This window comes from Alosa pseudoharengus, unplaced genomic scaffold, assembly GCF_046254945.1.
Source record: "Alosa pseudoharengus isolate Yale_2024_CS ecotype anadromous, Long Island Sound unplaced genomic scaffold, YU_APseudo_1.1 YU_APseudo_1.1_scf_10, whole genome shotgun sequence".
Taxonomy (NCBI): Eukaryota; Metazoa; Chordata; class Actinopteri; order Clupeiformes; family Clupeidae; genus Alosa; species Alosa pseudoharengus.
Window position 1 is genome coordinate 25,046,473 of NW_027468565.1, and position 25,679 is coordinate 25,072,151.

Below are 25,679 nucleotides of genomic sequence, written 5' to 3' on the forward strand. Positions count from 1 at the left end.
CCAAAGGCACACCCACAGCCAGTGGGTGTCCAAACCTGTTCTTTATGGGCAAGTTCAGACAAATCACAACAAGGGTCCAATTTCAGCTTCATATTTGCAGTGGAGGGGACGGCGTCGATTTCTCCTGCACAACAGGGACTTCACTTCCCTGCAGCGCTCTGGGAGTGGATTATGAACGCATATTCAAAAAACTATTTATGCCTCTGAAGACAAGCTTGTTGAGAGATGGTCCTTTCTCTGATTTTACTTTACAATTCCTGTAAGTTTTGCATGCTCAGCTGTTTTTCTGATGTGCCCTGTAGAGGTTAACCTGACTCTCGCCAGATGAATTTCGTTCCACTTAGCTCCGCCTAGCTTCACTCACATCCATCTGGGACCTCTTCCATTGAGAGTGATTTCTGCACCCAGGGCAGGAGTTTCATAGATGTGACATAGCGTAGAAGCGACTGTGAGACTGTTATCAGCGTCTCGGGTTGGCTTCGATGTGAGTGTTTGAAATAGCACGTCAATAGATGACGGACAAGTGGCTTATTCAATCATATGCAAGCATTTTTTGATTAGGCCCAGCCTTCTGAAGCAACACTCCAATGGATTGGTCCCAGATGGATGAGTGGAGCTAGGCGGAACGAAATTCATCTGGCAAGAGTCAGGTTATGTAGAGGTGGCTTCTATCTGTATTACAATCTGTAGACATGGTAGTACATCTATTTAGCAGATGTCTTGTTGAGGTGGGAATAGTTCCCTCCAATATAGACAGTGTTTCAGGTATTTGGTGCTGAGAATTTTCCAAAGTACCACTGTTGTTTCAGGCTGTTTCTTTAAAACTGACACACTACTGCTCTTAGTATTGCACCAATATGTACCAAATGACCAAAGAGCTTCATAAAATTACACTGAAAATAGCCTAGGCCTCAAAGGACTAACATGTGATATTTTACAATGCGGTATTATTAATTGAAATACCTAATATAACTTCATAACAGTTCATGACATGGCGGTGATAACATCATCTGGGTAACCCTGTAACCCGCAGACTGTTGTTACAATTAGCAATATAGTTAGAGATAAGAGGGAAAACTAATGGTATAGTGTCCCTGTCCATTCATTAAAGCCCTTTTAAGGTATGATGAAAATGTCTTGGTGCGCTCTATATGCACATTACCTACAACCCTGGGGGCTAAGCCCCTCCGGCTTTCAATCCTAGTGACGCAAGGGCGCGGGAAGGTGGGTGCTGAGGGTGCTGCAGGACCCCTTGCTTTTTGTCAATAGGCCTACAAATTCGCAGTTTGTCATTATATTTGTTGTCAAATAGGCAAATAGCAAAAAAGGTTATAGATAGCTTTGAATATAGCTATCCATAGTCAAGATTAAACGTTATAGTCTAGCTATAGAAGTGAAAGCGACGTGACTCGCTGAGGAGAGACGTTGCAAGCAGGCTAGTTGACTTTGAGAAAAGAATATTAGGCTACAGAAAAGAATACAGGATTTTTTTCTCTCCCGGCAGTAAAGACAGTAGATTCAGTGTTTAAAATGTAAATGCAAACTAAAGGTAGGCTAACTATGCATATGACCATCGAGAGGCTGCTGATCTGTCAAAAATGATGAAGATCAAGATGGTTTTATTGTTGCTGTCAGTGGCGTAACTATAGTAGGTGCAGCAAGTGCAGTCGCACCAGGGCCCGTGACCTCCCGGGGCCCGTCGCTACCCCCGCCCTGCCTCCTTTTTTTTTTAGAACTTTAGAATGTTAGAGCACGGAGAGTGAAGCGTCACTTCTATCGGAAGATGATCGCTTAACGGATGCAGAGAGATACTTCAAAGTGCAGGTATTTAATGCAACTCTGGACATCATAATCAGTCAGCTCTCCCAAAGATTTGCAAGTATGCGGGAAACTTGTCATGTGTTTGAGTCTTTACGTCCTATGACCCTTGAACTCGCAGGTGATGATGAACTGCTTGAAAAGGCAAGACGTTTGTCAGACCATTATAGCAGGGACATTGCACCGACATTCCCAACACAACTCCTCTCATTCAGGTCTTGCTTTAAAGCAGAGATTTCACAGAAGTCATCTATTTTTCAACTTGCCAAAATGCTGGTGGTAGATTATGACAGTGTAACATCCACATTCGGGGAAGTGTGTAGCCTACTCATGTTGTTTCTGCCATTGCTGTGACTGTGGCAACAGCTAAGCGATATTTTTCCAAACTCAAACTTACCTAAGACCTACCTAAGGAGCAGCATGGGGCAGGAGAGGCTCCGTGGGTTAGCTATCCTGTCCATTGAAAATACGAGAGCAAGGGCATTAAATATTGGGAACATCGTTGACGATTTTGCACAACGAAAGGCTCGTAAGATGGCCTTCTTCTAATGGCCTAATTCACGCATATTGGGGATTGTATGCATATGAATGATTTTATTTGGTTTCTGGACGGTTAAATAAGTTAGGCTACATTAAGTTTTGTTTCTGCGCAGTGCGAGTTTATAAGCAAGCAATCTACGCTTGCAGTTTCAGCAGAGGGTTGAAGAGGCGCATTGAGTGTTCCCATAATTCTATGCGAGTTGATGTTAATGCAGTAATATTAGATTACCCTGGCCTGCATGCTGTTAATAAAATTATTTTTCAATGTTTTCACATGTAATGGATATGTAGTCGTGTGTTTTTTATTTGAAATTGTAATCTGTAACTACTAAACAACTTCGGTGCCTCAGGCCCTTTTCATAAAGAATTGAACTCACCCTTAATGTGTATTGGATGTATCAGAGCTAATTCATCCTGGGCCAAAGTCCGTCGGTATGGGGCCCGCGTAGCGCTGTCGCACCTGGTCCTACCATTGGTTTGTTACGCCACTGGTTGCTGTCATTATTACCACAAACACGAATTGAGAACGAAACCATGGCGATCGTGGGTTATATCTTGCCTGCTTATTAGGCCATGCATCTGTTAGAACTCTGTGTAGCATGCAGTTTACATATACCAACACCAACTATTTCGCACTTTGGATATATATCGTTGGATTGTGAAAAGCCCAATTTTGAATACCAAAAGACAACAGATGAGGTAGGATGCATCTTTAGCAATTAGTCTTTGGCAAGCCCACGACCTCACGTACGGCTCAATTTCTGTTAGTGTCAGGTAATGTGGCTGATCTAGCCCAAATCCACGAATTTTGTGTTGGTGAGACCTGTTGTCTATCAGTAGACATGCCATCTCGAGTTCCACGACAGCTTAGCTAGTGCCGCCGAAATATGACACTGAAATCCTTTCACTATTGGAGTCGCTCAGATAGAAACCGCTGTAATTGGTGGTTAGGACACTTTTGCTGTGGAGTGGAGACGCCATAAGTTAGGCTACTCAGAAATTGTTTGCCATTGTAGGTCATTGCAGCCTAATTATATTTTCGAGCCAAACATCTCTGGTGTGGTTTTGACAATCAGTAAAGCAATATACTGAAATAGTTTAATGATGTAAAGTCAAGTGCGCTTATATGGGTCTGGTGTGTGTGCGCGCAGTTTTTATTGATGAGTCGGAGTGGCAAGTGCTGCGCATAGTTGCAGTGGAATGTGGCTGTTCTCGCTCTTAGGTCTACCAGAGGGTCTACTCATACACGCCGCTGAAATGGCGTATTTAGCTGTCTAAATTTGAATCATATCATGCTAGGGGAGAAATCGTCGGACATCCATTATTTTGTTAATCAGCACCCCTGGTCAAAAATATGTTCCCGCGCGCCTGTAGTGACGTCCCTGATGTCAGTCCTTCTGCCTGGGGTCTTTTTTGAAAGCTACATGTTAAAGTCCAAATTCACAAGAAATGATCGATTGATGTTATGTGCTACCCTGGAAATCAAGAGTTCTCGCGATAGCACAATGGAATTGTCTCTGCGAGACACTCTGGCAATGAGCAATGATGCACTTAACTTTTCCCCCTTGCATTCCGGGGAACCAGCTAAACCGATGAAGACAGCACTGCAACGTTGGAGGACAGTAAACATGGTCTAGTGTTATCCAATTGCGTGCAGTGAGATTTTTAAATGCATGCTTGTTGCCACCCCTCGAGTTGGGCCATTACATTGTTCGTGGCCAGACCCTTAATCTTTATAGATTACCAGGGTCTGGATTTTCCAGGCTAGTAACAGGCCCGGATCTAGGCTGCTCAGATTGGGGGGGCAAATAGAAATTTGGGGTGGGCACAATGAATACCTGCCAACCCCCGCCCCCCACCCCCCACCCCACACACACACACACACACACACACAACATTTACACTACGCAACAAAACCGCTCAGTTTCTACAAATGTCTTACTTTTTACCTTAAAACCCTTATTTAATAGCAAACATGACATATTACATAACTGTTAATCATATAACTGATTTTAATATTTACAGATATAGGCTATATTTAACATTTATTTTCTATGTGGCCTGTTATCAAATCATGTACAATTTAAGCACATTTCAGCTTGAAGAAACTCAAATAGTCTACATGCATGCTTAGCATTTTGTGATCATTAAGGCTACTTTGACAAACTCTTAGTCAGCTGATTTTAATATTTACAGATATCTAGGCGATATTTGTAACATTTATTTTGTATTTGGCCTGTTATGAAATCATGTATTGAACAATTTAAACACACTGTGAAACCTGAAGCCCAAAGTTGGAGACATGCATTTAGACATTGCTGCAAATGTAAAACCGGATTACTCTGGAATGGCTAACTTTACAGGGGAATACTTTACACCTTTGTATTCGGTAAGGTCTGCTGTTTCTTCTGATATATGGTTTGTCATGTGTTCGGGAAAAATTAGTGTAAAAAGTATTCTACCGAGACCGACCGCTGGATAGCCATAGGAGATGGGCGCAGAATGTAACATGAATACATTAAAGTTACTTTTCTTGCGAACCGTTTACCACAACAACTTGCGGCTAACATTGTTTAAAAGCTGAGAAAAAGCTCTTTCGTGTGATCCATGTAATATCTGTGTGAAGAGTAGGCTATCGGGAGTAGGCTAGTTCAGCAAAGGGTGGATTTGGACGCACTTTCTTTCTTGCCGTGCACTGTCACATTCTCCACTGCGTATAGGCTAAATTAATTTGCATTGTGAATGCTAAGCTTAATTTGACAGGCCATAGGCTAAATAAAAATCGCTAGTTGGATGCAAGGCAGAATATAGAAAGAAAGGGGCACCAAGGCCACAGTGGCCTGTGAACCTCCGATTTTCAAAGGGACGCGGCCAACGCAAGGGGCAACGACGTGGCCGCCGTAAAATTCCCACCCTGCTTATAACACAGTTAAGGAATGATGTTAACAAACTAACTGGCTAGATCACCTTAGAAAGCTAACGTGCATATTAGCTAAAAAGCAAGCCATATACAAAACGAGAATAATACAAACACTAACACTACAGTTAAAGGTTTTTATTTAAACCAGCAACAATAATCTATATTAAATCTAGTAGCCTATAACCTTTATGGAAATATAGCTAAGCCCTCTCTACTAAAGTATGAAACAGCAAGTGATGTACACAGTGTGGAATGGTAGGGGAACGCTGCTGCTCCGATGTTTATACTATCCAACCAGCAAATCAGCACCCTCGAAATTCAGATGGGACGAATTAGAAAAGTGTGATTGGCAGATTCAATAGCTGTCAATTAAAATTGACCAATTAGGTGGGGCAGAAGAAATATTTGGGGGGGCATTGCCCCTCCCAGCCCTATTCTAGATCCGGCCATGGCTAGTAATGCACTGTGATTTCCAGCACATTTCCTTGTGTCTCTGCAGCATCCACCTGTTCCCCTCACCTGGCCTGTGTGTGTGTGTGTGTGTGTAACCCTCTCGCTTACTTCCCTACTGCCACCCCATTGCTACACCTCAATATCAGATAATTTGTTGACATGTTCATATTAATTTATTCCTTTATTCAATAAATATGCACATCAAATGTTGTTCATCCACAAGTACAACATGGTAACCTGTGTTTAAATCACACACAGTTTTGCACATCATAGCAATAACTGTCCTGTAAAGATGACATATCTGTATATGAGGTAATGTTGATGGGAGTTTTGTAGGTGAGAGGGCATATCACACCCACGTCTAACAGTTGACATTATTACATGGTGTTACTCACCAGATGAAACTGCACTAAAGACCTCTGGTGTTGTATTCATCAACACAGTAAATTTAATTCTATTAATATCTGAATACATCACAGCAGAAGTGCAATGAGCGCATACCAAAGGGCTATATGTTAAAATAATCTCCTTGAAATGCTCTGCTATAATAATCTATAATGAACGCGTGTGTACTTCAACTGGACTTGACCTTTGGACATGTTTACCCTGATTACTAGAGCTCAAAAGGCCCAGAGCTATACACCGCTCTCTGCTCTCCCTTGACCCTCTGAGCAGGTATGTTTACATCATTGTTTGCCTTGTTATTTCATTATTGCTCTGTATTTCTTGGATTGTCTGTTTTCTCAGCATAACTGAGTCCTGCTGTAATGTATTAGCATGGTGGTCTTATTTCAGTGACAGATAAAAAAGATTATTAACAGCATTAACAGTGAATTAACAATACAATGACTATATACAGTATTGACAGTAAAGCATCAGAAGTGGAAGACTGATTATTACTGATTATTAGTATCTATTATACGGTATTGCCTCCAGGCAACATAGCCTAATTTGGTTTGTTTAAACAAAATGAAACAACCATTTGATTGGATAATTCTTCAGCAGGGTGGGAACTTCAGTCCTATTCAATGCAACTGCAAGAAAGAAGTCAGATGACTCACAGGCAGTCATTTTGCTTCCTCATTCAGGGACTGTGCGGGTGTCTTGCAACGCCACATTTTCCCTTTTGAGCAAGCTTTATTGATAAGTAAAGATGCATTATCAACAACATAACATGTCAATGTAGGTGTCATAGGAAATTACAAAAAACTGCATGTTGCCCTGAGGGTTGAAATATGGTTTTGGGTGGGTTTTTGAGTGCTCTGTTCTTATGCAGGGATGTTAACTAAGGTAGCCCCAGCAATCTTTCAACATTCATTAACTACCTTAGAGATGTTTTTTGTTCTTCAGAGTTAAAGACCCATACCAGCAAATAAAAGAAAAAGTAAGAACAGAATCAATACAAACATCAAAACAACAGTAAAACATCTTCATAAAAGTGCTGTCCACATTAAAATGTCTGAGTTTACGGTACATGCGTTGGTGAGCTTTACACAAATTGTCGACCTGATGCTCAAATGTTTATTTGTTGTCAATTACAGTCCCAAGATATTTATAATTCGTCACAGCCAGACCATTTATAAAATAGGGGGAAATTGCTTACTAGACTTTCAAAATGTCAGATGTAGGTCTCAGAGGGAAGTGGATGTTGTTGTATCGGTGTGTGCATCAGTACGCATACATGGGTATTAGAGGCGGACAGAGTACACAGCTTTATTACTTGAGTAAAAATACAGATACCCTTTGCTCAATTTTACTCAAGTACAAGTAAAAGTACAACAGTCAAATGTCTACTTAAGTAAAAGTACTGAAGTACTTGTTTTTAAAAGTACTTGAGTATCAAGAGTACAAGAGTAGCCTACATTTTCTAAATATTGCATTACTACTGCCACAGTGCTTACATTTATGTACAGAAACGTCCTACATGGAGTTATGAAAAATGTTAATGTTAATACCTTGGAGAATGTAAAAGAATTGAAAGTAAAATTAAGTCATTTTCATCTTTTTACCATGTTGCCAGGAATGGGCAGTATTTCTAATACATGTATTTAAAATACGTATTTCAAATACAAAATACTATTTTGTAATTGAAACACTTGAAGCGAAAACTATCATTAACTTGTTCAGAAAATTGAAAAAGTCTGGCGAGGTGGGGCCACAGGTTGGCACATTCCCGGGATGGACCTGCTGCGCCTTCATCCATTGTTTCGTCCATGGTTTCGTCTCTTATCTAAATCTGACCATGGAGTTGACTTTGGCGGAAAGCTGAAGGTGATTGCTGATAGGCTGTCCCAATCAGTGGCGCCTGCACAATCCAATCACGTTTGAGAGGGAAACAACAAATTGAGGGTTTCCGAGATTTTTCTTTTTTCCTTTTTTTTTTAGAAGAAGTAACTGGTACGGTTATGGATAGAAATGTAGTGGAGTAAAGAGTACAATTTGCCTCTCAAATGTACTTGAGTAAAGTCATGAGTACTCCCCAAAAATGATACTCGAGTAAAGTACAGATCCCTCAAAATTGTACTCAAGTACTGTACTCAAGTCAATGTACTCCGTTACTGTCCGGCTCTGATGGGTATACATGGGTGTACGTGCACAAACTCATGGATGTGTGTGTTGCTTGTGTGTGTAAGTATACATGAGAAATTAATGTTTGATTAATTTGATTAGTTGATAAATTAATATTTGATTAATTTGATTAGTTTGATTTATGGAGCTTTTAACTAGTAACAGTGATTTTGATGATTTCATATGATAATTTGTATGTTTTAATCATTATAACTTTATATCTGTAAAATATTGATTATACATTCCACAATGGTACAATGTTTCCTGGGAGCAACAACAGAATTTAAAATTAGATTTTTGTTAAGTATGAGACTTGTAATGCATTGAAAACTAGATACATATTTTTGTTCTAGTGTAAAGTTATAAAGATAGGTGTTTTAAATGAATAAGTTAGCTTTAATTCTTAAAAATATGAATTATTTTAATATTAACTGTTGTGGTACAATGTTGCCTTTAGGCAACAATCTTATAAATATATATATAATTTTAAAAAAAATTATAAAAATTATTATTATTATTGTTAAAGTGTAGCCTACAATGGCAATAAAAAACAATGGCAATATTTTTTCCCACAAGGATATCATAATGCGAACCATAGAGGGGTAGATATATTTGCAATTAAAATCTTGTTTACACCAGATTATGATCACATCACATCTGGCAGAAACTGACGGTTTCTCTGAACCCTTCTTGTCCCTTTAGTGTCCTAAGTGCTGGATCAGGATGCTCAGTCCCGTGCTGTTGGCTCTCTCAGTGCTGTCTGTCTGCCTCTCTGGGGCCAGAGGAGGTAAAGTGCTGGTGTTCCCAGTAGATGGCAGCCACTGGGTGAACATGAGGGTCATCATTGAGGAGCTGCACTCCCGAGGCCACAGCATTACTGTAGTGCGAGACTCAAACAGCTGGTTCATTAAAGAGGAATCTCCCCATTACAAAACCATCACTATCCCCTCCAGTGACTCTGTTGAGGAGTTCATCAACTCCTTGGTAAAGACACTTCTGAATATACGCATAGAAGGCAAGACCACCAGGAATATTGAACTTACAATTGAGTTAATGAAGCTATTTTCTGACATACATAGGGATATGTGTACAATGTTGTCAGCTATGTTTACTGATGAGGCCCTGATGCAGTCACTCCAAGAAGCCAAGTACGACTTAGTTCTGAGTGACCCTGTAATCGCTGGTGGGGTATTCCTAGCCTACCGCCTACAGCTCCCCCTGGTGTTCAATGTCAGGGGGACACTTTATGGAGACCTACACACTCTTATTGGGCCTGCTCCTCCCTCCTATGTCCCTGTGTCTGGCACTGGGCTTACTGACCGCATGTCTTTCTCTCAAAGAATATTAAACTGGTCTATGTTTATGGTGAATAAGCTGCTCCTCGAACAGATGGTTGCCCATTACACAGATTTTTGCAATCGTTTTTTTGGACCAGATGTTGACTTTGTGTCATTGCTCCAGAATGCAGATTTATGGCTTGTACGATACGACTTCACTTTTGAGTTTCCACACCCAATCATGCCCAATGTGGTCCACATGGGCGGGTTCCATTGCAAGCCAGCTAGACCACTTCCTGTTGACCTGGAAGAGTTTGTCCAAAGCTCTGGGGAGCATGGGGTCATCATCATGTCCCTTGGAACTCTGGTTGCCGAGCTCCCTAGTGACATCACTGATGAGATTGCTGCAGCTTTTGCTCAGCTTCCCCAAAAGGTCATCTGGAGATATACAGGGGCCAAGCCCTCGACTCTTGGCAACAACACCTTACTGGTGGACTGGATGCCCCAAAATGACCTGCTGGGTCACCAAAAGACTAAAGTGTTTGTAGCCCATGGGGGCATTAATGGTGTCCAAGAAGCAATCTACCATGGTGTCCCGATACTTGGCCTGCCTCTGATGTTTGATCAGCCAGATAACCTGTCCAGAATGGAGGCAAAGGGAACTGCTAAGGTAGTGGACATTGCCACTCTGGACAGAGCAGTGCTCATGGAAGCGCTAAAGGAAGTACTCTATGAGCCGTCCTACAGCGAGAACATGCAGAGGCTCTCCAGGATCCACCATGACCAGCCCATGAAGCCTCTGGACCGCGCCATTTTCTGGATCGAGTTCGTGATGAGGAACGGAGGCGCCCCTCACCTGCGCACTCAGTCCTTCAGGATGTCCTGGATCGCGTATCATTCTATAGACGTCATTCTGACTCTGCTCATGGCTCTGCTGCTCTTACTACTGATTATGTTCCTGGCAATCAAAAAATGCTGTTCACTTTTATTCAGAAAGAAAGTCAAAAGTGAGTAACACTTTCTATTCTGGCAATGACATAATCTGAGTACCCAGAAGTTTGCATCATGCTGAACGAACTTCTGGGCCAAAACCTTCACAACCGGAAAACATATACTTTCAGAGACGCCCACTGATCTCACTTCCTTTGTGTTCATGGGCAAAAATGGCTGCCGATAGAAACGTAATTGAAGCATGTTTAGAGTCGATTTTTGAAGAAATTGAAATTCGTAACAACAGTTGCTTTAAACCTCTGCAGAAGTTATGTCTCATTTGCCTAAGCAAAGGCTAACCAGAGATGCTTACAAAGGCAAACTAACCGCCATCGTTTTGGTTAGTTCGCTGTCGGTGGTATTTTCATGAAACCCCCAGTACATGTGCATACTCACCTTTCCGCGATTGGCTATTGAAAAAAGCTTTGTTCGAAATCAGAGACATTCCCTCCGCCCTATTTTCCCTTGAATCCAGGCGTATTCCTCTAGACTAGCAATGACACTTTATACTTGGGAAACACAAAATTACTGTAAGTAACTGTATAAGTTTGGCAAGCTAATGGAAAATTATTGGCAGGTATTACAAAACCGTGTCATTAAAAATCACCTGCATGACACAATATCATGTATGCAGTAAATATTTCTTGTCTTAACCCCACAATTGGTAACACTGAATATTGTGTCGTCTACATATATTTTGATTGATTGATGATATACTTGAATGCTATACTTAAATATTTTACTTGTACTTAAATATGCTGTACTTAAATACTTGTGACTTTTACTCCACCACATTTGACATACGAGCATAAAGTACATGTTATCTTGTTTTGTATAGTTATATAGTCAGTGAAAATGGCAGCAGTGAAATGACTATATCACTATATTCACTGTAATTCTCAACATGGGGTATTAACTGAACATACACTACACCACACTTAAACTCACTGAGCTCTTCAGAACAACCCATTCTGATTTTCACAAAGGTTTGTGAATGCAAACTGTGTGACTATGTGCTTGATTTCATACACCTGTGGTAATGGATCTAGAGAGAATTCTGTAACAAAGGGAAGCTGAATGGATTCATGAACTGGGCTGTCTCGCACCAATGATCTTATCACAGAGTTTGACTTGATGTTATTGATATGAGATGCATTGTATGCCTTTGACCTTTAGCCTTTATGTTATGATGCCAAATGTGATGTTGATAAAAATGTGTTTTTCTATGTTGGAGTAATGTCTAGCCTACTAAGATGACACATTGTTAAAATTATACTGTAAGATGATATGAAATATGAGAGAATTCACCATTCTCTCCTCTCACATTACTTACTGTAAACTTGTTTGTTAATTAAAGCAACAACGTGCAGCGACTTGCTACTGTAAGATGTGTTTATATCTTCAATTTAATTTTGATAGCATTTGCCACCCAAGCAGTATGTCTTCTGTGCCCTGAACAGACCATCCTGCAGCACTGAAAGGAAAGCTGCCAACTGTATTGCTATATGAGTCGCCAAGTATCATGCTAGCAAGCTTATCAATGGCAAATGTGCTATTGTGATGTGCAAGGCTTTGTCTGCTTTTAACGTAAAACCCGTTACTGCAGAGTTAAAAACAAAACATCATTTCCTTTCTCCTCACTGTGTCATTGTTTATTATTGCATGGATCAAACTGTAGATTTGTGAACTACTTCCGTATGATGGCCCTGGACCAAATTCTGTATGATGGCCCTGGTCCAACATCTGTATGATGGCCCTGTACTAACTTCTGTATGATGGCCCTGGACCAACTTCAGAATGAGGGCCCTGTTTAAACTTCTTTTTGATGGCCCACCCATGTGTCTGAGCGACATATTGTTCTCAAGGTATGATTTATCGCAGGAAATTGGGAAAACAAGCTGTCAATCAGGCACCCCAGTTTTGATTGACAGTAATTCGAGCCTACAGCAAGCCTAGAAGATGAGACCCGGATATTCTTGTAGCCAAGGAGTATATGTTTCGATGGCATGCGATTTAACCATAAGAACCTACAAAACACTAGCCTGGGTGCTAGTCCGAACTTAGTCCCGCCCACAACATTTGAGGTCTGGAAGTTCGGTCTGGCATTGCTCCATTGTGGAGCAAGTATGCTCGCCCTAGATCGGGCGGACCAATCAAATCAGGCTTTACGATGATGGACATGTGAGCAACAGCGCCTGGTCTATCACGTCATCTGAGCATAGGCTTATGTTTGAAACAAAAACGCTGTGGCTAGAAGGAGACATGGCTTTTAAGACCCCATATGGAAAATGCATATTATTTAATGAGGTTTTATTACTGAAAACGATTATTTCAGAAAATTTTGGCCAAAGTTGAGATGTGAGAAAACTTTCATCAAGGGAAAATAGCCCTGTTGCATTGTGACATGTTCCCTCATTCGTTTGAAATCTCTGATTGACCACCTGTTCGAGGGATTTGAGACAGCCTTTCCCAGCTGTTTAAAGGTAAACTATGCAGTATTGGCAATTTCCTTACTGTTTTCTCGGTTTTTGCTTCTTTTTCGCTGGCTCTGTCATGACGAATGTCTGAGAAACTCTTTTTCTAGCCGGTGCCTGGCGTGTATGTGTATTTGAATGCAGTAAAGCAATTTGTTACACTCGTTATACTTCCTTACACTGAGGCCGTCGGCCCGCTGGCCCACAGTTGCAAGGGTGGTTTTTCCGCTCACAGGCGCTAGGGGGAAGCGAGACGGCCACCATTCAATCCGAAAAAAGTCCTATAACCATTCCAATGACTCTGAAGCTGTTAAATGAAGGTAAATTAAGCTAAAAAACTTGCATATTAAGCTAAAAAAACCTGTCTTTAACATGTTGTGTAGCGCTGCTGATACAGCGTTCAGCCCATTTGTATTCTTTTCTTTACATTTAATTTCACTGTACCAATGATGGAGGCCCATGCTGCTGATCATCAGTGTCTGCAACTCCGCTTTGAGAATATTGGTTTATGGAGTTACTGCATGGAGCTACAGTTTGTCTTGTGTTCATGACCCATCACTAGTGGAGGCCTTTTACAGCTGTTGATGTCTAGTGCCAGGGCCAGCATAAGGTCCCTGGCTAGTACTGTTTGTTGTGTTTGTTAACCTGGCTAGTTAGTTGCATGTGTGTGTGAACCCACCAAACCTGTGTCTCTTTCCTTTGTTCCAAAAAATGGAAATATAGTGTAGCGTCGGCATAGTGTAGCGTGAATCCCTTTTTAGTTCTACCTCTTGTGTGACCCTTTGTGTTCTTGACTTGTGATATGTTCTGTGTCTGTGTTACCCGCTCCTGGCAATAAAGCTATGTTTTGGAATCAAGCCTTGCTCGAGTCATTACAATACTACACTGTTAATGTCAAACAAATATGACTCCTTTGAATACCATGCCATCATTGTAACAGCTCCGGTCAAAATCTAAGTGATTGTCATTTACCCTCCACCGGGACAGTTGGGCGTTTTTCTGGATGAGCTGGACACCCTGCTCTCCTCCATCTCTGAGAATGACTGTCCCATGCTTGTCCTCAGTGACATGAACATCCACTTCAGTGTTTCCCATACATTTTGTGGCATTATTTGTGGCGGCCCACCACAATATCAACACTGACCACCACACAATGATTGTCCATGTTGTACTATTTAAATTGGATGGAATTCATTCATTGTAGAGCTATGTGCACCTTTGCACAGCCTCTCCTTGTCTCTCTGTCTCTCAACAAACCTACCTGCATGTTTAAAGAAAACATTAACAATCCTGCGATTGTTGGCATAAAAGTCGACTGGCTAAATTGTGTTAAAAACTGTTGCATTCTGCAAACCTACCACCACAAATAGAATTCAATTCTGTGGGAAACACTGCACTTACATAATCGAAAGTAGGTACAGCATGCTCTGGATTAGACTTGACTTGTTACCAAAGGCACACCCACAGCCAGTGGGTGTCCAAACCTGTTCTTTATGGGCAAGTTCAGACAAATCACAACAAGGGTCCAATTTCAGCTTCATATTTGCAGTGGAGGGGATGGCGTCGATTTCTCCTGGACAACAGGGACTTCACTTCCCTGCAGCGCTCTGGGAGTGGATTATGAACGCATATTCAAAAAACTATTTATGCCTCTGAAGACAAGCTTGTTGAGAGTCCTTTCTCTGATTTTACTTTACAATTCCTGTAAGTTTTGCATGCTCAGCTGTTTTTCTGATGTGCCCTGTAGGTGCTTCTATCTGTATTACAATCTGTAGACATGGTAGTACATCTATTTAGCAGATGTCTTGTTGAGGTGGGAATAGTTCCCTCCAATATAGACAGTGTTTCAGGTATTTGGTGCTGAGAAATTTCCAAAGTACCACTGTTGTTTCAGGCTGTTTCTTTAAAACTGTCAGACACACTACTGCTTAGTATTGCACCAATATGTACCAAATGACCAAAGAGCTTAATAAAATTACACTGAAAATAGCCTAGGCCTCAAAGGACTAACATATGTGATATTTTACAATGCGGTATTATTAATGGAAATACCTAATATAACTTCATAACAGTTCATGACATGGCGGTGATAACATCATCTGGCCAACCCTGTAACCCAGGGCCGTAGTCACCATAGACATTGAGGGGGACGTGTCCCCCCCAATATTCAAATATGACTAAAATGTCCCCCCCAATATACGGACATAGAAAAATAAAGAAAGAAAAAAGCGATATACTAGGCCTACAGGAAACCAACACGCACCACCATCTGAAATGTAATCAAACGTAACAAATTAGTGACCTAGTGATGGTTCCAGAGTAGCCTACACCCCTGAGTGGTTTGTCCTGGTGGTTTTCCGTTTTTTCGTTAGTGGCGTGCGCTATTGAAAGCTTCCATTTACTGCACCTCACTGCGTGAGGTAGGGTTGTCAACAATTTCGCAAAAGCTATACCGGTACAATTTTCACAAAACTTGTTGGAAAGGTGTAGCACAGGCTAAGGAAATCCCATACATTTTTGGAGCCGATCAAACTCAAAGGGAACTTTGAAACATTTTCCATTGTAGCCTATTCTGGCAATGATAGCGAAAGTGAAACGTTTTATTTTAAATTATGCATTTGTGAAAGCCTGTGTCATTCATTTCTTTCACATGTCTTTCAACATAAATAATGCATTCATATGCTAGTAGTACTGCCAGAAATTGCCGTTTATAGGGCTCTTAGAAATGGTTGTTGCATCTTGCATATTATTTAGATGCGCACTCAATCGCGCATCCATGCAGGCAAAACGTAGGAATTAAATGTGGCGATGGCACACAAGTTAGAAAAAAAGTTTACAATGCACTGGCGGTGAAAGCCTACAGTTAATGTGAATCACGGACAATAACCAAAGAAAGGAATTTGCACCTCCATTCACCAATTAAAGGCTGTAGTAGGCCTAGTGTTTCTACATGTTGGCACAAAACGTAATTTCTGTCAGAAGCCAGTCTATAATGCAGGGGGTAACATGAGGTGAGTCAGACAGAAGAGGGGCCTGTGTTAGTAGCCTATTCCTGAATCCTGTCCCTTTCAACGTAAAAATTGTGTGATTAGCCGCCAGCATAATAAAATCTAAATTAAAAGACAAAATCTTATGAGCCTAAACCTATGAGTCTAAGCCTTAGTTAAAAAAAATCTTCAGGTGTAAGTAATAAGTCAAAGAACCACATTCTGTGTAATAATATAGAGGTTAACAAAGATACTCTAGTTTGTCATTTCTTTTTAAGTATACATTTTGAAGACAAATGGAGTCATACCACAGGTCCAGGGATGGACTACTGAATGGGCTTACTGGGCCCAAGAGCTCAGGAGCTCCTGAAGCCCAAGCCTCTGTGTGAAGTTGCACCAGAAGTCATAATTTAAAGGGTCATTTAAAAAAAAAAAAAATCTTCCGAGGGAGAATGCCTCAGGACCCCTCTATCTGGAGGAGGGGTGGGGGGCATCTGTGCCCAGGGGTTCATAATCCATCCATGCCATGCCTATATCCGTCAAAAGTTTGGAATACTCTAACTGACTGACTTAACTAACGACTTGTTTGTGATTTTTAATAATACTTTTTGCATGGTAGGAAATGTATTGAAATTCTGTTTGGTGGTCCCACAGACCCCACCACAGATTTGGTCCCCCCAATGTTGACATCATGACTACGGCCTTGCTGTAACCCGCAGAATGTTGTTACAATTAGCAATATAGTTAGAGATATTGCAAGAGGGAAAACTAATGGTATAGTGTCCCTGTCCATTCATTAAAGCCCTTTTAAGGTATGATGAAAATGTCTTGGTGCGCTCTATATGCACATTACCTACAACCCTGGGGGCTAAGCCCCTCCGGCTTTCAATCCTAGTGACGCAAGGGCGCGGGAAGGTGGGTGCTGAGGGTGCTGCAGCACCCCTTGCTTTTTGTCAATAGGCCTACAAATTCGCAGTTTGTCATTATATTTGTTGTCAAATAGGCAAATAGCAAAAAAGGTTATGGATAGCTTTGAATATAGCTATCCATAGTCAAGATTAAACGTTATAGTCTAGCTATAGAAGTGAAAGCGACGTGAGTTGCTGAGGAGAGACGTTGCAAGCAGGCTAGTTGACTTCGAGAAAAGAATATTAGGCTACAAAAAATAATACAGGATTTTTTTCTCTCCCGGCAGTAAAGACAGTAGATTCAGTGTTTAAAATGTAAATGCAAAATAAAGGTAGGCTAACTATGCATATGACCATCCAGAGGCTGCTGATCTGTCAAAAATGATGAAGATCAAGATGGTTTTATTGTTGCTGTCATTATTACTACAAACACGAATTGAGAACGAAACCATGGCGATCGTGGGTTATATCTTGCCTGCTTATTAGGCCATGCACCTGTTAGAACTCTGTGTAGCATGCAGTTTCCATATACCATCACCAACTAGTTCGCACTTTGGATATATATCGTTGGATTGTGAAAAGCCCAATTTTGAATACCAAAAGACAACAGATGAGGTAGAATGCATCTTTTGCAATTAGTCTTTGGCAAGCCCACGACCTCACGTACGGCTCAATTTCTGTTAGTGTCAGGTAATGTGGCTGATCTAGCCCAAATCCACGAATTTTGTGTTGGTGAGACCTGTTGCCTATCAGTAGACATGTCATCTCGACTTCAACGACAGCTTAGCTAGTGCCACCGAAATATGACACTGAAATCCTTTCACTATTGGAGTCGCTCAGATAGAAACCGCTGTGATTGGTGGTTAGGACACTTTTGCTGTGGAGTGGAGACGCCATAGGTTAGGCTACTCAGACATTGTTTGCCATTGTAGGTCATTGCAGCCTAATTATATTTTCGAGCCAAACATCTCTGGTGTGGTTTTGACAATCAGTAAAGCAACTGAAATAGTTTAATGATGTAAAGTCAAGTGCGCTTATATGGGTCTGGTGTGTGTGCGCGCAGTTTTTATTGATGAGTCGGAGTGGCAAGTGCTGCGCATAGTTGCAGTGGAATGTGGCTGTTCTCGCTCTTAGGTCTACCAGAGGGTCTACTCATACACGCCGCAGAAATGGCGTATTTAGCTGTCTAAATTTGAATCATATCATGCTAGGGGAGAAATCGTCGGACATCCATTATTTTGTTAATCAGCACCCCTAGTCAAAAATATGTTCCCGCGCGCCTGTAGTGACGTCCCTGATGTCAGTCCTTCTGCCTGGGATCTTTCTTGAAAGCTACATGTTAAAGTCCAACTTCACAAGAAATGATCGATTGATGTTATGTGCTACCCTGGAAATCAAGAGTTCTCGCGATAGCACAATGGAATTGTCTCTTTGAGACACTCTGGCAATGAGCAATGATGCACTTTACTTTTTCCCCTTGCATTCCGGGGAACCAGCTAAACTGATGAAGACAGCACTGCAACGTTGGAGGACAGTACACATTGGTCGTAGTGTTATCCGATTGCGTCAAAGTCCGAAATCATTCAGAGTAAACATGGTCTAGTGTTATCCAATTGCGTGCAGTGAGATTTTTAAATGCATGCTTGTTGCCACCCCTCGAGTTGGGCCATTACATTGTTCGTGGCCAGACCCTTAATCTTTATAGATTACCAGGGTCTGGATTTTCCAGGCTAGTAACAGGCCCGGATCTAGGCTGCTCAGATTGGGGGGGCAAATAGAAATTTGGGGTGGGCACAATGAATACCTGCCAACCCCCGCCCCCCCCCCCCCACACACACAACATTTACACTACGCAACAAAACCGCTCAGTTTCTACAAATGTCTTACCTTTTACCTTAAAACCCTTATTTAATAGCAAACATGACATATTACATAACTGTTAATCATATAACTGATTTTAATATTTACAGATATAGGCTATATTTAACATTTCTTTTCTATGTGGCCTGTTATGAAATCATGTACAATTTAAGCACATTTCAGCTTTAAGAAACTCAAATAGTCTACATGCATGCTTAGCATTTTGTGATCATTAAGGCTACTTTGACAAACTCTTAGTCAGCTGATTTTAATATTTACAGATATCTAGGCGATATTTGTAACATTTATTTTGTATTTGGCCTGTTATGAAATCATGTATTGAACAATTTAAACACTGTGAAACCTGAAGCCCAAAGTTGGAGACATGCATTTAGACATTGCTGCAAATGTAAAACCGGATTACTCTGGAATGGCTAACTTTACAGGGGAATGCTTTACACCTTTGTATTCGGTAAGGTCTGCTGTTTCTTCTGATATATGGTTTGTCATGTGTTCGGGAAAAATTAGTGTAAAAAGTATTCTACCGAGACCGACCGCTGGATAGCCATAGGAGATGGGCGCAGAATGTAACATGAATAAATTAAAGTTACTTTTCTTGCGAACCGTTTACCACAACAACTTGCGGCTAACATTGTTTAAAAGCTGAGAAAAAGCTCTTTCGTGTGATCCATGTAATATCTGTGTGAAGAGTAGGCTATCGGGAGTAGGCTAGTTCAGCAAAGGGTGGATTTGGACGCACTTTCTTTCTTGCCGTGCACTGTCACATTCTCCACTGCGTATAGGCTAAATTAATTTGCGTTGTGAATGCTAAGCTTAATTTGACAGGCCATAGGCTAAATAAAAATCGCCAACGCAATCGCCAACGACGTGGCCGCCGTAAAATTCCCACCCTGCTTATAACACAGTTAAGGAATGATGTTAACAAACTAACTGGCTAGATCACCTTAGAAAGCTAACGTGCATATTAGCTAAAAAGCAAGCCATATACAAAACGAGAATAATACAAACACTAACACTACAGTTAAAGGTTTTTATTTAAACCAGCAACAATAATCTATATTAAATCTAGTAGCCTATAACCTTTATGGAAATATAGCTAAGCCCTCTCTACTAAAGTATGAAACAGCAAGTGATGTACACAGTGTAGAATGGTAGGGGAACGCTGCTGCTCCGATGTTTATACTATCCAACCAGCAAATCAGCACCCTCGAAATTCAGATGGGACAAATTAGAAAAGTGTGATTGGCAGATTCAATAGCTGTCAATTAAAATTGACCAATTAGGTGGGACAGAAGAAATATTTGGGGGGGCATTGCCCCTCCCAGCACTATTCTAGATCCGGCCATGGCTAGTAATGCACTGTGATTTCCAGCACATTTCCTTGTGTCTCTGCAGCATCCACCTGTTCCCCTCACCTGGCCTGTGTGTGTGTGTAACCCTCTCGCTTACTTCCCTACTGCCACCCCATTGCTACACCTCAATATCAGATAATTTGTTGACATGTTCATATTCATTTATTCCTTTATTAAATAAATATGCACATCAAATGTTGTTCATCCACAAGTACAACATATGGTAACCTGTGTTTAAATCACACACAGTTTTGCACATCATAGCAATAACTGTCCTGTAAAGATGACATATCTGTATATGAGGTAATGTTGATGGGAGTTTTGTAGGTGAGAGGGCATATCACACCCACGTCTAACAGTTGACATTATTACATGGTGTTACTCACCAGATGAAACTGCACTAAAGACCTCTGGTGGGTATTTCAGACATGTTGTATTCATCAACACAGTAAATTTAATCCTATTAATATCTGAATACATCAAAGCAGAAGTGCAATGAGCGCATACCAAAGGGCTATATGTTAAAATAATCTCCTTGAAATGCTCTGCTATAATAATCTATAATGAACGCGTGTGTACTTCAACTGGACTTGACCTTTGGACATGTTTACCCTGATTACTAGAGCTCAAAAGGCCCAGAGCTACTACACCGCTCTCTGCTCTCCCTTGACCCTCTGAGCAGGTATGTTTACATCATTGTTTGCCTTGTTATTTCATTATTGCTCTGTATTTCTTGGATTGTCCGTTTTCTCAGCATAACTGAGTTCTGCTGTAATGTATTAGCATGGTGGTCTTATTTCAGTGACAGATAAAAAAGATTCTTAACAGCATTAACAGTGAATTAACAATGACTATATACAGTATTGACAGTAAAGCATCAGAAATATCAAGTGGAAGACTGATTATTACTGATTATTAGTATCTATTATACGGTATTGCCTCCAGGCAACATAGCCTAATTTGGTTTGTTTAAACAAAATGAAACAACTATTTGATTGGATAATTCTTCAGCAGGGGTGGGAACTTCAGTCCTATTCAATGCAACTGCAAGAAAGAAGTGAGATGACTCACAGGCAGTCATTTTGCTTCCTCATTCAGGGACTGTGCGGGTGTCTTGCAACGCCACATTTTCCCTTTTGAGCAAGCTTTATTGATAAGTAAAGATGCATTATCAACAACATAACATGTCAATGTAGGTGTCATAGGAAATTACAAAAAAACTGCATGTTGCCCTGAGGGTTGAAATATGGTTTTGGGTGGGTTTTTGAGTGCTCTGTTCTTATGCAGGGATGTTAACTAAGGTAGCCCCAGCAATCTTTCTACATTCATTAACTACCTTAGAGATGTTTTTTGTTCTTCAGAGTTAAAGACCCATACCAGCAAATAAAAGAAAAAGTAAGAACAGAATCAATACAAACATCAAAACAACAGTAAAACATCTTCATAAAAGTGCTGTCCACATTAAAATGTCTGAGTTTACGGTACATGCGTTGGTGAGCTTTACACAAATTGTCGACCTGATGCTCAAATGTTTATTTGTTGTCAATCACAGTCCCAAGATATTTATAATTCGTCACAGCCTGACCATTTATAAAATAGGGGGAAATTGCTTACTAGACTTTCAAAATGTCAGATGTAGGTCTCAGAGGGAAGTGGATGTTGTTGTATCGGTGTGTGCATCAGTACACATACATGGGTATTAGAGGCGGACAGAGTACACAGCTTTATTACTTGAGTAAAAGTACAGATACCCTTTGCTCAATTTTACTCAAGTACAAGTAAAAGTACAACAGTCAAATGTCTACTTAAGTAAAAGTACTGAAGTACTTGTTTTTAAAAGTACTTGAGTATCAAGAGTACAAGAGTAGCCTACATTTTCTAAATATTGCATTACTACTGCCACAGTGCTTACATTTATGTACAGAAACGTCCTACATGGAGTTATGAAAATTTTTAATGTTAATACCTTGGAGAATGCAAAAGAATTGAAAGTAAAATCAAGTCATTTTCATCTTTTTACCATGTTGCCAGGAATGGGCAGTATTTCTAATACATGTATTTAAAATACGTATTTCAAATACAAAATACTATTTTGTAATTGAAACACTTGAAGCGAAAACTATCATTAACTTGTTCAGAAAATTGAAAAAGTCTGGCGAGGTGGGGCCACAGGTTGGCACATTCCCGGGATGGACCTGCTGCGTCTTCATCCATTGTTTCGTCCATGGTTTCGTCTCTTATCTAAATCTGACCATGGAGTTGACTTTGGCGGAAAGCTGAAGGTGATTGCTGATAGGCTGTCCCAATCAGTGGCGCCTGCACAATCCAATCACGTTTGAGAGGGAAACAACAAATTGAGGGTTTCCGAGATTTTTCTTTTTTCCTTTTTTTTTTAGAAGAAGTAACTGGTACGGTTATGGATAGAAATGTAGTGGAGTAAAGAGTACAATTTGCCTCTCAAATGTACTTGAGTAAAGTCATGAGTACTCCCCAAAAATGATACTCGAGTAAAGTACAGATCCCTCAAAATTGTACTCAAGTACTGTACTCAAGTCAATGTACTCCGTTACTGTCCGGCTCTGATGGGTATACATGGGTGTACGTGCACAAACTCATGGATGTGTGTGTTGCTTGTGTGTGTAAGTATACATGAGAAATTAATGTTTGATTAATTTGATTTGTTGATAAATTGATATTTGATTAATTTGATTAGTTTGATTTATGGAGCTTTTAACTAGTAACAGTGATTTTGATGATTTCATATGATAATTTGTATGTTTTAATCATTATAACTTTATATCTGTAAAATATTGATTATACATTCCACAATGGTACAATGTTTCCTGGGAGCAACAACAGAATTTAAAATTAGATTTTTGTTAAGTATGAGACTTGTAATGCATTGAAAACTAGATACATATTTTTGTTCTAGTGTAAAGTTATAAAGATAGGTGTTTTAAATGAATAAGTTAGCTTTAATTCTTAAAAATATGAATTATTTTAATATTAACTGTTGTGGTACAATGTTGCCTTTAGGCAACAATCTTAAAAATATATACAATTTTAAAAAAATTATACAAATTATTATTATTATTGTTAAAGTGTAGCCTACAATGGCAATAAAAAACAATGGCAATATTTTTTCCCACAAGGATATCATAATGCGTACCATAGAGGGGTAGATATATTTGCAATTAAAATCTTGTTTACACCAGATTATGATCACATCACATCTGGCAGAAACTGACAGTTTCTCTGAACCCTTCTTGTCCCTTTAGTGTCCTAAGTGCTGGATCAGGATGCTCAGTCCCGTGCTGTTGGCTCTCTCAGTGCTGTCTGTCTGCCTCTCTGGGGCCAGAGGAGGTAAAGTGCTGGTGTTCCCAGTAGATGGCAGCCACTGGGTGAACATGAGGGTCATCATTGAGGAGCTGCACTCCCGAGGCCACAGCATTACTGTAGTGCGAGCCTCAAACAGCTGGCATATTAAGAAGGACTCACCCTACTATACTTCACACACCATTGAAATGGGTCCGTACCAAGACGATGTTGTGGATGAACTGGCATCTACACTTCTGCAGTTGCGGATGGAAGGCAGGTCCTTTTTTAAGGACATGACCCTGGGAAACTCAGTAGTAGAAAGGTTCTCTGAAATGCATCGGGACATCTGTACAATGGTGGCTACAATATTTGAAGATGAGAATCTGATGCGGTCACTGCGGGACGCTAAATATGACTTGGTTCTCACAGATCCTGCTTTTGGAGGCGGGGTGTTCTTAGCACGCCGTCTCCAGCTGCCGATGGTGTTTAACGTGAGGTGGACAGTCCATGGAGAGGCCCATTTCGCCATCGCTCCCTCCCCGCTCTCCTACGTTCCTTTTCCAGGAGCTGAGCTGACAGACAAGATGACCTTCTCTAAGAGGGTTTCGAATATCATTGCATTCACTATCAGTCAGTCCATGTACAAAAAAATGACTGATGCTCACTATACAGCTCTCTGCAAACGGTTCTTTGGCCCTGATGTTGACTACTTCTCCTTGTTCCAGGATGCTGATATCTGGCTCATGAGGAATGACTTCACCTTTGAGTTCCCACGCCCAACCATGCCCAATGTGGTCTACATGGGCGGGTTCCAATGCAAGCCAGCTAGACCACTTCCTGTTGACCTGGAAGAGTTTGTCCAAAGCTCTGGGGAGCATGGGGTCATCATTATGTCCCTTGGTACTTTGTTTGCCGAGCTCCCTAGTGTCATCACCGAAGAGATTGCTGCAGCTTTTGCTCAGCTTCCCCAAAAGGTCATCTGGAGATATACAGGGGCTAAGCCCTCGACTCTTGGCAATAACACTTTACTAGTGGACTGGATGTCCCAAAATGACTTGTTGGGTCACCCAAAGACTAAAGCTTTTGTAGCCCATGGGGGTACCAATGGTATCCAAGAAGCAATCTACCATGGTGTCCCAATACTTGGCCTGCCCCTAGTGTTTGATCAGCCTGACAACCTGTCCAGAATGGTAGCAAGAGGAACGTCTAAGGTAGTGGACATTGCCACTCTAGACAGAGCAGTGTTTGTGGAGGCGCTAAAGGAAGTGCTCTATGAGCCGTCCTACAGGGAGAACATGCAGAGGCTCTCCAGGATCCACCATGACCAGCCCATGAAGCCTCTGGACCGCGCCATTTTCTGGATCGAGTTTGTGATGAGGAACGGAGGCGCCCCTCACCTGCGCACTCAGTCCTTCCGGATGTCCTGGATCGCGTATCATTCTATAGACGTCATTCTGACTCTGCTCATGGCTCTGCTGCTCTTACTACTGATTATGTTCCTGGCAATCAAAAAATGCTGTTCACTTTTATTCAGAAAGAAAGTCAAAAGTGAGTAATATGACATGTTGCAATTATATTAGAACGTAGCTATGGTAATTGTAAAATGTAATTGTTATTTGTTATTATTTAGAATAATTCATCATAATCATAATTGACAAGTGGATTTAGGATAATTTCCAGAAGGCTCCAGTCCAAAGTATTAAGTCATCCACTGACTCATTTTGATGAATTATTATTGTAGCATTGAGTGCCATTCCCTGCTACAATAAAAGCCGTTGTCATCTATTGAAAGATATTTAATTGCAATACAGAACTAATGAGCAATGTTGTAATAAGTAATGTCAGGTTTAACTAATTTAAGCCCAAATTTTTCCCAGACATGCAAATATGCAAATCATGTGTTATTAGCAACCCTTTGAAGTAATCAATAATTATTTTTTTAAAGAAATGTAGAAAAGTAGATGAAAAAGTAGATGAAAAAGTGAGTTTTATTTCAGAGAACCTTTGCGTAATATGCGTATACTCAATTAAAGGTTGCTCAAATTGCTTTTTTTTTTTTAAATAAAGGTATTCTGACAGGACTTTTCAAACTGATATGAACACTGAGACCAATGGCAATAATAAATATAAAAAATATGTAAACATTGTTTATTTACCAGGAGCTTCGGCTCTTTAAAATCCCTGAATGTGTAT

General features: G+C 40.6%; 1 protein-coding gene and 1 pseudogene across 2 annotated transcripts; both read left to right on the plus strand.

Annotated features, from left to right (window-relative positions):
* The first annotated feature begins 111 nt into the window (after positions 1-111).
* Positions 112-23,534, plus strand: LOC143104668 (UDP-glucuronosyltransferase 2B13-like). 2 transcript variants are annotated; one of them, XM_076268840.1, is made up of 4 exons: positions 112-259; positions 6,349-6,406; positions 9,002-10,583; positions 23,447-23,534. In XM_076268840.1, exons 3-4 carry the CDS (start codon positions 9,023-9,025, stop codon positions 23,452-23,454), a joined length of 1,569 nt encoding a protein of 522 aa, XP_076124955.1. In that variant the 5' UTR covers positions 112-259; positions 6,349-6,406; positions 9,002-9,022; the 3' UTR covers positions 23,455-23,534. The 2 variants fall into 2 exon arrangements, with proteins under 2 accessions (XP_076124955.1, XP_076124962.1); XM_076268847.1 differs by lacking the exons at positions 6,349-6,406; positions 23,447-23,534 and having other exon boundaries at positions 9,002-11,952.
* On the plus strand, positions 23,468-25,271 carry LOC143104663 (UDP-glucuronosyltransferase 2A1 pseudogene; annotated as a pseudogene).
* The last annotated feature ends 408 nt before the right edge of the window (positions 25,272-25,679 follow it).

Coding starts and splice junctions, on each gene's coding strand:
- LOC143104668 (XM_076268840.1), top strand. CDS start 9,023: ATGCTCAGTCCCGTGCTGTTGGCTCTCTCAGTGCTGTCTGTCTGCCTC.